This window comes from Emys orbicularis, chromosome 20 (genome assembly GCF_028017835.1).
Source record: "Emys orbicularis isolate rEmyOrb1 chromosome 20, rEmyOrb1.hap1, whole genome shotgun sequence".
Classification (NCBI taxonomy): Eukaryota; Metazoa; Chordata; order Testudines; family Emydidae; genus Emys; species Emys orbicularis.
In genome coordinates, this window is record NC_088702.1 from 9,453,355 (window position 1) to 9,469,806 (window position 16,452).

General features: G+C 59.5%; 1 protein-coding gene across 1 annotated transcript; it reads right to left on the reverse strand.

Moving 5' to 3' along the window:
- Positions 1 to 2,048: 2,048 nt before the first annotated feature.
- LOC135892144 (immunoglobulin superfamily member 11-like) lies at positions 2,049 to 14,261 on the reverse strand. The gene is made up of 7 exons (XM_065419841.1): positions 14,180 to 14,261; positions 10,561 to 10,721; positions 9,107 to 9,311; positions 7,609 to 7,764; positions 7,033 to 7,155; positions 5,996 to 6,152; positions 2,049 to 2,376 (listed from the first exon to the last, which is right to left on the reverse strand). Exons 1-7 carry the CDS (start codon positions 14,259 to 14,261, stop codon positions 2,049 to 2,051), a joined length of 1,212 nt encoding a protein of 403 aa, XP_065275913.1.
- Positions 14,262 to 16,452: the final 2,191 nt, after the last annotated feature.

The window sequence follows — 16,452 nt, forward strand, 5'->3', positions numbered from 1 at the left end:
GTCTCTTTAAAAAGTATTTTTATTGCTGTGGTGGAACTAACTGGTGTTCTGCTCCCGGCGTGGCCCCCGCTTGTGGGCAGCCAGGCAGGGCGCGCGCGTGGGCCCCTGTGCCCAGTCACGATGCCACGCATGCTTGTGTTCGCCCACTGCTACGTCTCCCCTTGGTAGCTCTCCCGCGCATGTGCACACAATCTCAGGCCTGCACAGTAGCACGTCCACCCATCAGCCCCACGCACCCGCCCACACGTATCCTCTCTCCCGCGTGCTGTCATGTCCTCGTCACCGCCGGCTGAGCAGGCAGACACGCTCTTTGTCCCGTTTCACCCCTTGCCTTGACTCTTTCCTCTCCCCAGCCCGGCTCATCTCCCCCCCTGCTCCTACAGGGAGCCGGTCACTTCTCCCGGAGCCGGCTCCGGCACCCGCCCCCACCCATGTGCTGCCTTGAGCCGTTCCTCCCTGGTGCCCTCACCACCCCCAGCCTGGGCTGTTTGAGCATGTGCCAGGGAGGGCAGCTACCAGCATTGGGGAAACACTGCTGTTCCCCGGGTGTGCCTGGAGTGCGTTAGCCTGTCTCCGGCTGGCCTTCCCTGCAGACGCTGTCAGCTGAGCCACTGACCCTTTTGCTGTGGGGGAGGCGGATGACGTTGTACCGGGGGCAGCCCCTGCCCCCCCCCATCCCCTCCCATGGCTGGCACTGCCTGGTTCTGCTGGTCTCTGACTTTTTTTAATTCTCTGAATTTAAAAAGCAGAATAAATAAAAATAGTGATTTGTTTTTCCATGTGGTGCTGCTTTTATTTCACTGGCAGGGACCCCCCAATCCAGCTCTGGAAGGGGTGGGCGGGAGAGGGGGCAGGACCCCTGCTGCTACCCCCTCCAGCCCCCGGGGCTGGGCTACTGAAGCACAGGGCCAGCTCACCTATAGGGCCACTTCGATCACTGATCTGCAGTGCACAGGCCCCAGAACTTTCCCCAGGAGGATCCCCATGTAGGACCTGATTTTCCCCCTCTGGGAGAGCTTCTGCGTGGGAGCCAGGCAGCAGCCAAGAATGCAGCAGTAGCCAGTGTCTGGTCCTGGCTCATCCCTGTGGGGTGGGGGCCGAGATAAAGAACATCCTGGCTTCACAGAGGCGATTACCCCCGAATGTTGGGGATCCCCTGCCCTTCCCCAGCTGCCTCTGTTCTCTCCCTTGCCCCATGAGCAGACGCTTCCCTTTTCCTTCCTCTGTGGTTTCATGCTTCCTGCCTAGGGCCCAGGCATGGGGGCTGCAGTGGCGGTGGGGGTGCTCAGGGTAAGATCTTCAGAAATGACGTGTGATGTAAGGGGCCCAGCTTGAGACCCCTCAAAGGGGCAGGTTTCCAGATGGCCCTGGCCGAATGTCCCCGAATCACCTGAGCATCTCCAGCCTTTTCCCATGAATAGCCGTGAGCCCGAGGCAGGGGATGCTCCGAACCCAAACAGCTCCGGCCCGGCCCCTTCCCTAGCTCGCCAGGCCTGGGGGCATTCGTGACTGGCCACAGGGCCCCTAAGCAGGAGGAGGTGCTGCTCGGCAGAGGCCAACTGGGGGGCTGAGCCGGGACCAGGCCACTGACCCATGGGCCAAGCAAGGTAGCCTTTGCTGGTGAGGTCGCTGCTCCCATCTGATCTGGCATCGGCAGCAGGCTCCGCGGAGGGGCACTGGCCTGGCCAGATTGGCGGGGGGCCCCTGAAGCCGTGCAGGGGAAGCTAACCCTGCGTCTGCCCAGTCTGTATGTGACCTGGGTTCGAGGCAGAGGCCTCCACGGCTGACACCTGACTGGCCCCTGGGCTGGGGGGCTGGCCGGCTGCCTCCCCAGAAGAGGGGCTACCCAGCGTGGGGGCTTTGCCCAAGGGAAAGGGCCTGGGGGCTGAGTGCCAAGGGACATGGGGCTGGCTGCGGGGGGTTGATGGCAGGATGGGAGCAGGTTGGCCCAAGGCTGCTGCATGTGCACAGAGGCCAATGTGCCTGCCCAGGGAGACCTGGCTGCCGGCATCGGCCCCCAAGTTCTGTGCCCATTGGACCCGCTGCCCCTAGACCAGGAAGCTGGGGTGCTTGGGGGGAAGTGCCTTGGCTGGGGCTGGCTCCTCCTCTGCCTGGCTGCCTGGCAGGGACCCCTCCTCGGAGAGGCTGCTGCTGCTCCTCCTCCTGCCCCGGGGCGCTGCCCACGCTGGCTGTCGTAGCCCCCCGGGCGGTGCCGCCTGACTCCCCTCGCCCAGCCCGTGCTGGCGGTTGGCGTAGGTGGTGTTGGGGGTGGAGCTGGTGAAGATCCAGAGGGGCTTTGCAGCCTGGTTGGCCATGGGGATGTCGCTGGCGAGAGTCTTGGCTACGAGCAGACGCCGTGGTGAGAGGCTGTCGACTCTGGGGAGACATTGTGCACAGCAACATCAGCCTCTGCCCTGGGCATGACGGCAGCACAGAACCAGCGGGGCCCATTGACCGGGAAGGGCAAACAAGGGACGGGGGTGCAGTAGGGGGTGCTGTGTGCCAGGGGGCAGGGTGGGGGGTGCTGTGCTGCAGGGGGTGGGATGGGGATGCAGTAAGGGGTGCTGTGCTGTAGGGGGTGGGGCAGGGGCACGATGGGGGGCGCTGTGCTGTAGGGGGCTGGGTGGGGGCGTGGTGGGGGCACAGTGCTGTAGGGGGTGGGGCAGGGGCACGATGGGGGGCGCTGTGCTGTAGGGGGCTGGGTGGGGGCGTGGTGGGGGCACAGTGCTGTAGGGGTGGGGTAGGGGCGCGGTGGGAGGGCGCTGTGCTGTAGGGGGCGGGGTGGGGGTGGCGGTGCTGTAGGGGGCACGCTCCCCTCCCAGTCAGTGCTGACCCTAGCACCGCGCTAAGTCAGGCCCCTTCAGCCCAGCCTGGCCGGCTCCCCAAGCACTGTTCTCCAGATCTGGCCGTGTTGCAGCTCAGGTCCCTCCACGCAGCCACCCCGAAGTCCCCCTGCTTTTCAGCGGCCTGGATGCGTCTGCCTCACTTCCTGGCCTAAACAGCTGTGCCGTGTGGTGGCCCTAGGACCCCTGCTAATCAAACCTGGACTGAACATCACCCCCCTGCCCCGGCTGGGCTCTCATCACGGGACGTCCCTCCCCCAGCTCTATTATGGGGACACGTCTTTCAAGGAGCACGTCAGGGATTGGGGCTGAGGGAAGCTCCTGGAGGTGTGTGGATGAGAATCGCCCGCCTCCGGCCAGCGCCCTATGCAGCACCTTGCCCCTCCTTCGCTTCAGAGTCATGCTGCCAAGGCGAGCCGGCCCCAGCGTGACGCCGTCCGAGCTCCTGGCTCGCACCGACCAGAGCACCTCCCCAGCGATCCCCAAATCAGCAGCGTTGGCACCCGCCACGTGTGCCAAAATCACATTCCCCGCCCGCCCTCCCCACCCCCCAAAATCACAGCTGCTTCAAACCTGTGAGATTTTCCAAGCAAGCCCCTTCGTGCTCGCTCCCCTCCTGCCCCATTCACGTGGGGGATGTTCCTTGTAAACCCCTCCAAAGCCCTCCACAAAACACTTGTCCCCAGTTAAGCTGCTGCTGGGTGGAGAGCACGGCCTGGCGTGCTGACCGGTGTCATACGCCCCCATCAGTCTGTCGGGCGCCAGCTGTTGGCTCTTGGCTTATACTTTGTACCCCATTTTTGCCCTCTCCTTGTCCCCCCCAACCTCGCTCCTCTAGCGCAGTCCTGGGGTCATCACTGATTGCAAGGGGAGAGCGCCCCTAATTAAGACCCCCACCCTGTTCCCTGCAGATTGGAAGCTCCTTGGGGAAGGGGACTGTGTTTGTACAGCGCCTGACACCAAGGGGGCCTGGTCCAGGACTGGGGATCCCAGGTGCTACCGTAATACACCTAATAAGTAATGATGATAATACAATATTTTTTTAAATCATCTGTATCAGGTTTTGTTTGTAGATTTTGAGCCATTCGGGGTCACATTTTCCAGCTTTTCTACACAACTGTAAAAGCCAGAAATGTACTTTTTTGCCCCAGTGAAAGCTGAGCAGTGTCTCCTAAAATCACAGGACTCCGGCTGCTGGGGCTTTAAGAAAAACACATGTCATGAGACTCACTTGGCAACACAGGGCAGAGGCTGCAAACAGCAGCAGGGAGGTAACTGAGCCATAGATGTTAAGGCCAGAGAAGGCCCAACTCCGATGGTCTTGTCTGACCTCCTCCACGGTATGGGCCGGAGACACACTCCCCCGCCCTCCTCCCGAATCCTGCATCCAGCCCGTATCGTTTGCTTTACCCTGGTTTGTTATGCTATTCCAGTCCCTAGTGCATTTCTCAGCCAGGCCTCTTTGCAAAATCAGGCAACACACAGAAATCTCAGATCCTGTCCAGCCTTCCACAGAAGAGGGGAGAAGGCTTTAAACACCAGATAAAAGCTGCTTTTGCCCACAGATTCCACCTGGGGAGGGTGTGTGTGTGTGTGCATGTGCACGTGTGTTCACAACCATGCACACTGGCCAACCAACAGCCCTTCACAGACACACCCCATGGCAGGATTGGCCACTGGGACAGGATTGTACTGATGGGGAAACTGACTTGCCCAGTCACTAGCTCAGCGTTTCTCAAATGCAGCCACCAGTGGAGATTTTCGCAGCCACGACAGCCTCCAAAGCATGGGTGGAGATTGGGGGGGAGCAAAGCCCTTCCCTGCAGCCCCCAGCAGTTGCTCCTGAAGAGCTGTTACCGAGGGCAGGTGGCAGGGACTCGCAGCTCCTGGGGGGCTCCAGGCAGTGCCTCTGGAGGCCTGCACGGTGCTGGAGGCAGCACTTGTCAGTGGAGGCATCTGCGGCGTTCGGTCGCTGGGGCGCTCCCCTGGGAAGCTCTCCCACTCCCATCTGGCCGGGGCATGGAGAGCCTGGGATTCCTGAGTTCCTGACTCATCTTCCTCTGGATGAAGGGCCGTGGGAGGCGGTTTGACAGAGCAACCACCAGCAAGAGTTGGTGGCCACACTCTGAGGCCACCAAAAAGTGTGTTGTGAGAACCCCTGCACTAGCCGGTGGGAACCCAGGAGTCCTGGCTCCCCAGAGCCTGCTCATTCCTGGACTATACCCTCCTCGCTGCTGTGTCTCTATCCTGCTGCCAGGCTGTGGTTTAAATGAAAATCCAAATGACCGACTCTCCCAAGCACTCACAGCAGGGCAGAGGCTCTGGTGCAATTTCTTTGTCGCTGTCCATGGTAATACTCACACAGCCTGTGTGTGGAAAGGACTCTCAGCTCTTTGCTGTTTCCCTGGAAGTCCTGTGGCCAGGACACTCTGGGCTTAGGTTTTACAGAAATGGCCGGTTTCAGGGAAAAGCCGGGAAATGTGCCCTCGAAAGGCTCAGGAATCAGAAGGAAAAGAGCCACACGTTTGTTATCAAATCGCATGGGTTTTTTTCAGACAATCTCAGGATTTTGGGAGCCTGACTTGTGAGTTTCGATCCCTCCGGGAGCTGATACGGCTCCAGCACCCTGAACCTCTTGCCACTCCCCCCTGCCTGGAGCTAAAGGATGTTACGAACACTGTGGAGCCAGACTTTCAAGAGCTCAGCCCCCAGCGTTTCGGAGCTCTTCTGAGACTGTCCCCAAGGGGCCCGATTCTCGTTTACTCTAAGGCCCCTTTCAGGATAACGGGGGCCTTTTTATGCTGCTAGAGTGCGGTGTAGGGGCCTTAGGCCCTACATCGAGAATCAGTTCACCCAGCACTGAAATGCAGCCATCATAATAGATTAGGTGCAAGGGGAAGCACCCCCAACGGTTGAGGGGTGCAGAGGAGCCGTAGCGGGGTTCAGTCTAATCCCTTGTCTCTCGAAGAGCGTCCGTATTGCCCACACCCTTTCCCAAGACCTCTGAACCCCTGGAGATCAAGCAGCTACGTGTTGGGAGTGGAGTTCATGCCTCCCCCCCACCGCTTTGCTCTGCCTTTCTCTTTGCTTCTTTTCACCCCTCCTCTCATCCTCTTCCCCCCCCCCTCTCCCACCACGGCCTTTGAGCTCACCTGATCTCATTGTACGAATCCTCCACTTCCTCCTCCGGCCACTTCCGCACGCTCTGGTGGTGCAACCAGAGAACCAGGGCTAGGAGAGCCAGCAGCACCAGCCCCATGGTCAGGGTGACGGTGATGCCCACCGCGATGCCCAGCGTGCCCTGCGGGGCTGAAACACAGCGACAGGTCACCAGCGGCTCGTCAGCCAATTGCTGCCTAGATGGTCGGGTGGCAGGAAAGGCGGGTCGTGGTAGCAGGGGGTGCAGAGGACCTGGACTGGCCAAAGCAGATGGCCCCAGTGCGGGATTTGTCAGCAGAGATGGGCGGGAATCAGGTTTTCCGCAAGTTTGGAAAAAAATTTCCGGCACAGAACAAAAATGAACAGTTTCCACATTTCCCAGGCAATAAAATTCCGGAACCAAGACACCGTTGGGTTGATCAAAATGTTTCCTTCCAGTTTCGTTATTTAAAAAGGTTCCTTTCCCCCCTACTACTGTACAAGGACAGAAATCCTGAAACGGAATGTGGCTTCGAAATGAAATGTCGAGACGTTCCCGTCTGGAACGGGCCAACCTGGAGCGTCTTGGCCGTCTCCATATTCAAATCGACGCATTTTGCTGTCAACGAATCAGCCCTTTCCGACAGAGAAACCTTCCCACGGATCCTTTCCAACCAGGACTAGCCGTTAGCCACAGGGATTTAGAGGCGCAGAGTTGCTGGCTTTGGGTGCGGGCATCTCCCCTCTTAGGGCTTCAGCCCCAAATGCAAGCTGCTCTGATCTGATCCAGGTTTAGTGAACCAGGGAAGGGCCCTACCCCAGGGATGGGGTGGGGTACTGTGGGCAGCTGTCTCCAGCAGGACATGCTCTGCCTCAAGCCATAGCTGGAGCATTTGGGCTGGCTTCACAGCTGGGACCAGTTTGGTGTCTGGGTAGCCAATCAGAGGGCTCATTCTCTCCAGTTGGCCGCCGGCACTGGCGAATGTCCAATCAGTGCCCAGCGTTTGATGAGTGGGATCCACTCCCCTCCCTCCCCCCGGCCCTGACTCACCCAGGCGCACGTGCAGCTGGAGGGTGCAGGAGCTGGAGCCCAGCGCATTGGAGGCCGTGCAGCGGTACAGGCCTGAGGTGGCGGCCGTCAGGTTCTGCAGGGTCAGCAGGGCCCGGCGCGCCTCTGCCCCGCCAGCCGGAGAGCGAGGGGACAAACGAGAGGGAGCGGGTTACACTGGAGCCACCCCCAGGCCAGCTGGGGAGCCGGGGCTAGAACTCAGCTCCCTGGGGGCCAAGCACAGGGGCCTCTGCCACGTAGGCTAAAGGGGATGGCTGCCTAGCCGGTGGTGGGACAAGACTCTTCTCCTCTCTGTGGGTCCAGCCACTAGACACCCCCTCCCACTCCCCACTGGCTTCTTCTACCAGAAGATGCCCGTCACATGGCATCTGGCACACTCTGCATGTCTGGGTGCAACACCGTGTATGCCACATTGCCCTGTGTGCACGACGTAGGCACTGTAGCATGTGACCCTGGCACAGGTACTTGTGGGGCTCACGTGCTCAGGGGCGAGTCCCTGCTAATGAGACCCAGACCCCTCTCCATGCTGCACCCCCCCCACCCCGCCGTTCCCAGTACCTGTGTAGCTCATCACCAGGGGCTGCTTGTCAGGGGGGATCTTCTCCCAGCTGAAGGAGGGGGCGGGCACGCCTTCCCGCACAGCACAGGACAGGTGGACGTCCCCCCCTTCCTCCCCACTCCCCTCGCTGGAGCATTCAGGGCTGGAGGGGGGCACTGCGGGGACACAGGCCAGCGCTCTGTCAGGGGGACCTGCTGTGGACAGGACGGTCCCCCCCCACACACACCCCCGCTCCCCCCAGGGCCCTTAGGCTGCCCAGTGCCCACAGCAGCTACTGAGAGCCCAGGCATTGGGGGTTGTTAGCACTCGTCAGAGAGCTGGGGGTGGGCTGGCCCAGCTACAGACAAAGAGCCACGCACTCAGGTATGTACACACTCACACAGGGCCGGCTCCAGGGTTTTGGCCGCCCCAAGCAGCCAAAAAAAAAAAAAAAAAAAAGCCGCGATCGCGATCTGAGGCGGCAATTCGGCAGGAGGTCCTTCGCTCCGAGCGGGAGGGAGGGACCGTCCGCCAAATTGCCGCCGAACAGCTGAACGTGCCGCCCCTCTCCGGAGTGGCCGCCCCAAGCACCTGCTTGCCAGGCTGCTGCCTGGAGCCGGCCCTGCACTCACACACACAGCTCAGTGCACATGCACGCTCTCTCCCACACACACACAACACAGGGCACAGTGCACATGCACTCACACACACACACTCACACACACAGCACAGTGAACACACTCAGTGCACATGAACACACACAATGCCCGTGCACTCCCACACACAAGCATATATATACACAATACCTAGACAATTCAGCTGAGCGCAAACACTATGCACACAAACACACACACAGATACACCCTCATGGTACAGACACACCCAGGCGTCAGACCAAGGCACCACACACACCACTACATGCTCACACACAGGCTTTACTTTAGTGCACACTTTACACTAAATCTCATGATAACACAGATAGTAACACAGAGGCACACAACAAAGTGTGCACACAACACACACCCAGACAGCTGCTCAGATGTGTGTGCACATGCACCCACTGAGATAGGGGCACACACACACACACACACACACACACACACACACACACACACACTAGCACTCACTCCCGGCCACACTGGGACACACACACCCCAACCCCCCCCCCCCCCACACACACACACTCAGACACACACACCCCAAGACCTAGACAGATACACACCCCTGACCTGCACAGACATACAGACGCACACATACCAAGAACTGCACACACTCAGGCAGACCTACTCACACAACCAGGCCCCCCAAGACTCACACACACACACACAGACACACACACCAAGAGCTACACACAGAGACAGACAGATCCACCCCAAGACCTGCACACACACACACATTGAGACAAGCACCCAGTAGACAGTGTAAAGGCAGGGATGCTGGGCGGGCGGGGGGGGGGGGGGGGGAGAGGCAGGGCAGCAGAGGTGAGGCGGGGCTTCTTCCCCATGAGGGCGGGACGTACCGAGCACGGTGAGCTGGATGACCCCGATGTTGGGCGTGTCCCGGTCGGGTGGGTTCATGACGCTGCACTGGTACGTCCCGCTATCCGAGCTGCGCGTCTTGTTGAGGAAGATGGTGGCACTCTGGGCGGGTGGGAAGGCGAAGCCCACGCGGCCCGTGTACTGGGACAGACTCTCCACCACCTCTCCCTGCTCATAGGCCAGGACCTGGGGTGGAGGGGAAGGGAGGGAAGAACCCAGCCATGAGCCAGAGATGCCTCCCCTTGTTCCCTCATTGAGCACAGGGCACTTCCATTGCACTCGCAGAGGCAGTGTGGGCCAGTGGGCAAAGCATTGGGCTGGGAGCCAGGAGTGCCTACGTCAAATCCCACTACTGCCACCAACTAGCGGGGCTAGGTCCATCGATAGCTATTAGCCAAGATGGTCAGGGACACAACCCCATGCTCTGGGGCTCACTCGATAAGTGCCCTGTTCTGTTCATTCCCTTTGAAGCACCTGGCAGTAGCCACTGTCAGAACACAGGATACCGGGCTAGCCGGACCATTGGTCTGACCCAGAGTGGCCGTTTCTATGTTCTTATACCCGGAGGGGCTAGTGCCAAGCCCAGTGTCAGCAGGAGCAGGGCTGGGCCTACTGAAAAGGAGGATGAAGCCCAACAGGGGTCTGTTCAAGAGTGCATCCTAGGGTGGTGCTTCCAGGCAGCACCTTCGCCCCAGCACCACCTTCCCCCTCGTGACGGGGAGAAGGGGCTGCTTTTAAAGTCACTGTTTAGGTTGGTGGCCTGAAAGGCGAGGCCAGGCTGTGATCTGCAGTGTGAGAGGGGGCAGGTGGCTCATTGCCCTCTCCATACAATGCTCCTAAGCAGCAATGTAGCAGTACCCCATGGGGGCAGGGCAGGGCAGAGCAGGGTGTGGGGGAGCTGAACTCCTCCATGACTCCTTAGCGAGCTCCACCCTGAAATCTGCCCCTTCTTGTTTTATCCAGACAGCGTGCCTGCTGCAGCTGCTGCTATTATTCCTGTGTGTTGACATCTTGCTAAACTGTTAGCCTCACTAGTATCCTGCAGCAAGGAGTTCCACAGGTTAATGGTGCCCCAGTTTTGAGAAATTGCACAGCACGCTCACAACAGCTCCTCTCTCCTGTGATGCCTGCAAAACTCTGCCATCTGACAGCAGCTGGTGAACCAGGATGGCTGTTTACTGGGCATCACAAGTTCATTTGACCTCATGTGTTGATTCCCCCTCCCCCGCCCCACTGCTTTCGCGCCCCCTCTCTTCCATTGCTTTCTCCCACCTGTTTTGTCTGGCCACCATCCTAGGCTGTGAGGTTTCTGGGCAGGGACAGTGCACAGCATCCTAGGGCCCCGATCCCTGAGTGGGACCTCAATCCCTGACTGTACCGAAGCTAACCGCCCTCCGGCAATGGAAGGGAAGGAAAAGGGCCATGCTCCACCTACCTGCTGGGGGCGGTTTGGCTCCGCCAGCGGGGTGACCGTCCAGATGATGTTGAGGCGACTCAGCGAGGCCGTGGTGTGGAAGTTGCAAGGCAGAAGCGCGTTCCCTCCCCTCGCCACCTGGATGCTGGCAGTGCCCACCGACACCTTCACCGCACCCACCGCTGGAAAAGGCACAACGGGTGGAGTCAGCAGGGAGGATCCTGGCAATGAAAGCTGGGAGCCTGGCCAAGATTCAGAGCCACAGGAGTGAAAAACAGACAAGCTCCCCTAGCCGGGATGGCCGCCAGCAGCCAATGCAGGGACTGACAAGGGACAACCAGAGCTAATGGCCTGTGTGGCTGAAACAGCCTCCACCCTCCGGTGTGAGGGCACCTGACACCCCCAGGCAGTGGGTGACGCTGGCACGGCCTAGAGCTGGGCACAGGAACGGTTCCTGACCATGCTGGGCCAGAACAATTCTAGCATCCGGCATGTGCCAGCCCAGTGGTTGTTACCGTGAGGACTGTCAAAGCGATCCAAGAACAAAGAGTCCACGTAAAGCTCCATTCCCCACTGGCCCACATTAGCCACCCAGCTTCCCAGAGACACAGCTCTCACCCGCGCAGGGTCCCCCAGGCAGAGCTGGGCGTTACATGGGGCCTAGCGGTATGTGGGGCCTATCCCTGGTTGCTGAGGGGAATGTCACCCTGGCTGAATCTTTGCTCCAACCTGAGGAACCCTGGAGAAACCGTGAGGAGGAGAAAGTCAGGGCTGAGGCTGGGCCGATTGCGGAGAAACCGAACTAGTTCAAGGCTGGCTGGGGGATTCCCAAGCCAGAGCAACCAGGCTGGCCCGAAGCCACATGCAAGGGGCAGCCTGTGCACAACAGATCTGGGGCGTGATTTCTGGACTGAGGAGTTGGAATAAGTCTGGAGCAGCAGCCAGTGTGTCTGTCTGGCTTGCACCGGGCAACTATGTTTTGCCAATTCATTTTGCCAATGAACCATCAATAGTAATTACTCCCACTCGGTAATTAACATGGATTTGTCTCCTGTCCTGCCTCGATCCCAGCTTGGCTGGGTTAACCCCTTCGGGGCCGGAGGAGCGATTAGGAGCCGTCACACATCAGCTCTAGCCTGCTTAACCCTTTCCAGGCTGGGACGCCGCCTCACACTGCTCCCCCCCCCCCGGGATCTCAGCTGGATGCAGGAGATGGGGGGGCTGAACAATGGGGCACTGTCCTGCAGTGGTGGGGAGGGGATTGTTGTGGTCACTTGCTCCAGGGAACTGCACAAAGTGGGAACCATTTGCCTGCCCTATTCCCATGCCAGATAATTAACGGAGGCATGGGGGGGGGGACATGACAACTCCTCAGGGTAATTGGCACTAATTAGGAAGCGCTATGCGAGGGGCCTCGGGACAGGCAGCCGCGCTGATGCTATGTCTGAGGGGCCCTGGCCTGGTCACTAAGGTGCCCGCCGGCTAAGACAGCCCCTCCCCAGCACAGTGCAGCGAACACCAGTAATGGGCCCCCAAAGGCGGCCTGGAAAGAGCGGCCCCCCATGAGAGGTTCCTGTCCATTCCAGGTGGGGGTGATAGAGGCCCCCATGAGAAAGACTGTGCTGCCTCATAGCCCTTAGTATCTCCAAGCACTTCCCAGACAGCTGCGTGCATGGGGAAGCTTGCCGGCCCCATGTGACAGACGGGGAAGCTGAGGCTCGGAGAAGGGAAAGCAACTCGCCCACAAGGCGAGATTAGAACCCAGGCACCCTGAGTGCCCCGGCTGTGCCTTAACCGCTAGTCCACACTTCCCTCCACACCAGTGTCCATAAAGGCCGCTCCGCTGGGCTTCCAGTCAGCTGGGCTCCTGCCCCTCCCCAGCCCATTGGTCGTCTCCAGTTCCTTGGCGTGTTGCTGGGAGATGGGTTTGTGGTTGGCCACACACCCGTGGGGGTGTCATCAACACCCCCCTCCCTCCCCGTGCCAGCGACCCAGAACAAAGAAGCCTCTCAGCCTAGGAAAGGCCACTGCACCGCGGCAGCTCTAAGGCGCCAGGCAGGCGTCATGGATGGACCGTGATTTAGCCTGGTAACGCAAGGCAGTTATGGCAGATCTGCCACTTGGAGGGCTCAAGGGGTAACTGATATGTGGGAAACTGAGGCACGCAGTGATTATGTGAATTGCCCACGGTAACACAAGGGGGTAAGAAAGAGGTGGGAATACAACTCGGGAGTCCAGATTTGTAGTTTGCCCCGCTCTCAGACTCCCCTCCCCTCCCCCAGCTGGGAATAGAACCCAGGAGTCCAGTTGCTCAGCCCTCCCCTGCTGCTGCTCTAACCACTAGGTAACTCCCCTCCCCCAGCTGGGAATCGAACCCAGGAATCCTGACTCCCAGCCCCTCCCCCGCTGCTGCTCTAACCACTAGACATGCTGCCCCCTCTGAGAAGTATTAGCGGGCCCTGGACGAATGTTGCAGGGCAAATAGCACAGTGTCACCCTGCCCAGACTATGAGAATGAGGCAGGAAAATTGAGGACAATCGAGATCTTTGCTCCCACAGCGAATGATTCCCCAGAGAATCAGACACTGGGGGTTCATTTATGCTGCAAAGAAAATCCCGCGGTGCTGAGCCTCCAAGCCCGGACCAATTGACTTGGGCTCGCAGGGTGAAAACCGTAGCACAGCCAATCCCGCTCGGGCTGGAACCTGGGTGCTGGAACCCAGCGAGTGGGGAGAGTCTGGAAGCCTCGGCTCCAGGCCGAATGGGACCATCCGTCCGCACTGCGGTTTTCAGCCCTGCGAGCCCGAGTCTATTGACCCTGGCTCTGAGACGCAGCGCCAGGGGGTCTCTTGGCAGTGTAGACGCAGCCAGTGGCGCTTTTATCTATGGACCTTAGCTGGCCCCTATCACCGCAATGTCTGAGCACCGCCCCCTCCGCAGTGTATTTACCTTCCCACGCCCCCGTGTGGCAGGGCCACTATCCCCATTGCATACAGGGGAAACTGAGGCACGGGAAGCTTAGCAACTTACCCCAGGTCACACAAGGAGTCTGTGGCAAAGCAGGGACTAGCACCCAAGTCTCCCAGGCTCTAGCCTGGTGCCCTAACCACTGGGCCAGCCGGGCATAACCAGCCCCTCATCCAGGATGCCACTGCGTGTCGGGCAGCAGCTGCCAGAGGTCTCACCTCTCTGCCACCCCCTGCTCATGCCCCTTGGAAGCGTTAAGCCGGAGCTCCCTTGCAGCTGGTCGCGTCACCAAGAGCCCGAGGGGAAGAGACAGAGCTCTGTGCAAGGTGCTGCAGGGATCCCTGGCCATGGGCATGGGGGGTGGTGGTGGTGAAAGATCTGGGATTGGCACCTAGCTCAGGGACTTCCAGTCCATCTCTCCTCCCGGCGCCCAGCCCCCGAGACTGACCCCCCCCCCCCCATGCTGGGCAAAACCTCCTCCCTCCAGCCCCCAAGCTGCCCTGCTCACCCCGCTGATCGCAATCTGCAGGGGCTTCGACCTGAGTAGCGATCAGGCCCAGAAGGGGCTGGAGGCGAATGCGTGGGGTCACCATCCCGGCCAGGGGAGGAATTGTCCCCTCTCTCTTGCCCCATCTGGTTCCCCTTGTGCCCCCAGCCCTGCCCCCCAGGATACCTGACAGGTAGCAGTGGAGAAGCCACAGGCTGGCGGGGGCGATGGGGTGGCCGCGGGGTCTGGACCTCTCCCTCGGGGCCATGGCTGTGGCACTTAGATCAGCGCGTCCATCCCATGCTGTGCTCAGCTCCCCGCCTCGCTCTGTCCGTTCCCTTCTGAACTCGCCTTTAGTCCCCTCCCTCTCCCGAATCCAGGGCATGGCTCAATGGAAACAAGCACAAGCGACGGTGCCCACCCCCCTTCTCAGCGCAAGCTGCCAGGGCCCAGTTCCCCCCCCCCTCCCCGTTTTAATGGGGAGTCACTAACACCTTATGGAAAGAGAATAGGGACAGTTACTGCCAGAGTGGAGCACAGCAGGGGCCCATCTAGCCCGGTATCCTGCCTCCAGGCCACCGCCAGCATGGAAGAGACCCCAGGATACCCTGCCGCCAGGGAAGTTTCCTCCTGACCCTCCCCCTGTAGCAGCCATCTCATGAGTCCCTCCCTATCAGACCCAGGGCCCTGCCAACGTGGATTTAAGGTGCCAGCACCAGGGTTCTTCAGACCATCCCACCCGTCCCCCTGGACCTCAGGGAACCCCCCCCCCAGAGATGACTTTCCTTAGCTCAGGCCGTTCCTGACCCCCTCCCATTGAGGCTGCCAGTGTGGGGGGCCCTCCATGCCAGCTGCAAGGGTGGTTTTTGTCGGGGGGGGGGGGGGAGCTCCTCAGACGTAGAAGTGAAAGGCTCGGCTCCCATTCCCAATTCTCCAGGCCGCACCCCTGTCGTATGTGTGTGATGACTCCCCAGGGGTCAGCAGTAGCATTTGAACCCCTGCGCCCTTCAGCATGGCTGCACATGCCTCTCCCACTCGAGTTTTTTGCTGGCAGCGGTAGAAAGCTGTTATCCTGCATATGGAACTAGAGGGGGACATGACACATGCTTTACAGCTGCGTGTTCCACCACCCACAGCAGAGAAGCGGGCCTTGTACCACTTTAACTACCCTGCTACCACAGGTGCTGACTTTCCAATGTGCTGGGGGGTACTCAACCCCCGGCTCTGCCCAAGCCCCCCCCCCCCACTCCATGCCTTCCCCGCAGGCCCCACCCACCTCTTCCCACCCCTGCCCTGCCCCGCCTCTTCCCGCCCCGTTTCACCCCTCCCCCAAGCACACCGTGTCCTCACTCCTCCCCCTCCCTCCCCAGAGCCTCCTGCACGCCGCGAAACAGCTGACTGTGGCGGGTGAGAGGTGCAGTGAGGTGCTGATTGGCGGGTCCCACTGGCGGGCAGGAGGAGCTGGGGGCAGGGGGAAGTTCTGATAGGGAGGTTGCCCCATTTTTTCCCCATGGGTGCTCCGGGGCTGGAGTCGGCACCTGCTACCGTTAAAGTAGTTCAATGTTTGGGTACAGACAAGGCCTAACTGTGACTTGGCCCAACGTTTATGAATGTCTGGATTAGCATTTAGCAAACACTGGAGTAAAAATTCTGGTGTATACCTAACTTTAGTGTTACCTGTCAGCTCTGTGCTCTTGGGGAACCAGGGCGCAGTACCCGGCCTGACTCACGAAGGACCTTCCCCCCCACCCACAGCCTCTGCTTGAACCAAAGCCGATCAGAAGAAAGACTTACAAAAAGCAATGAAAAGGCCGTGGGAGAAACACCTAAACCCCTCCGGACAAGGGTGACAGGATTAAGGCAACTCCCCTAGCCGTATTTGCATCGAAGATGGGACAGGGAGGCATCTCCATTAGCATACAGAATGGAGAACAGAGATTCCAAGGCAAGAACGGCACTGAACTCTGGGACCAGAAAAGCAGGGAAGCACGGCATGATGGGGGATCTCTGCTCCTGATGTTAATGAACCCACGCCTGCACGCCCCCAGCTCAGCAGTTATCAGACCAATTCAAATCAAGTCTCTGGAGTACATCCACAGCTAGGATGGGTCATTCAGAGCTTCACTTTGCAGCAAGGTTCCTCCAGAAGTAAGAAGCAGGATTGAAGACCAAATGGAGGGGTTTTCAGGGCCTTTTATATTCTCTCTCTTGTGGGCAGAAACCCCTTGGTTCTCCTGTGCAAAATCACAGCAACAAGATGGAGTTTGGAGTCACATGGGCAAGTCACATGTCCATGCATGACTCAATTCTTTACAGGCCGATGCCATTGTTTACATGTTAGTTCCCAGGAAAGCTCAGATGTGGATTGGCATCTCCCAAAGTTCATTGTCAGTTAAGTGCTTCTTGATTGGGCACTTACTGAGAATAGTCCTCTCTCAAGAAACTGACCAAATGCTTCA

Coding starts and splice junctions, on each gene's coding strand:
- LOC135892144 (XM_065419841.1), bottom strand. CDS start 14,261: ATGGCCCCGAGGGAGAGGTCCAGACCCCGCGGCCACCCCATCGCCCCC. Junction 7,156..7,608: donor CCTGGTGATGAGCTACACAG/GTACTGGGAACG, acceptor CTGGCGGGGCAG/AGGCGCGCCGGGCCCTGCTG. Junction 2,377..5,995: donor GATTCGTACAATGAGATCAG/GTGAGCTCAAAG, acceptor ATGTCTCCCCAG/AGTCGACAGCCTCTCACCAC.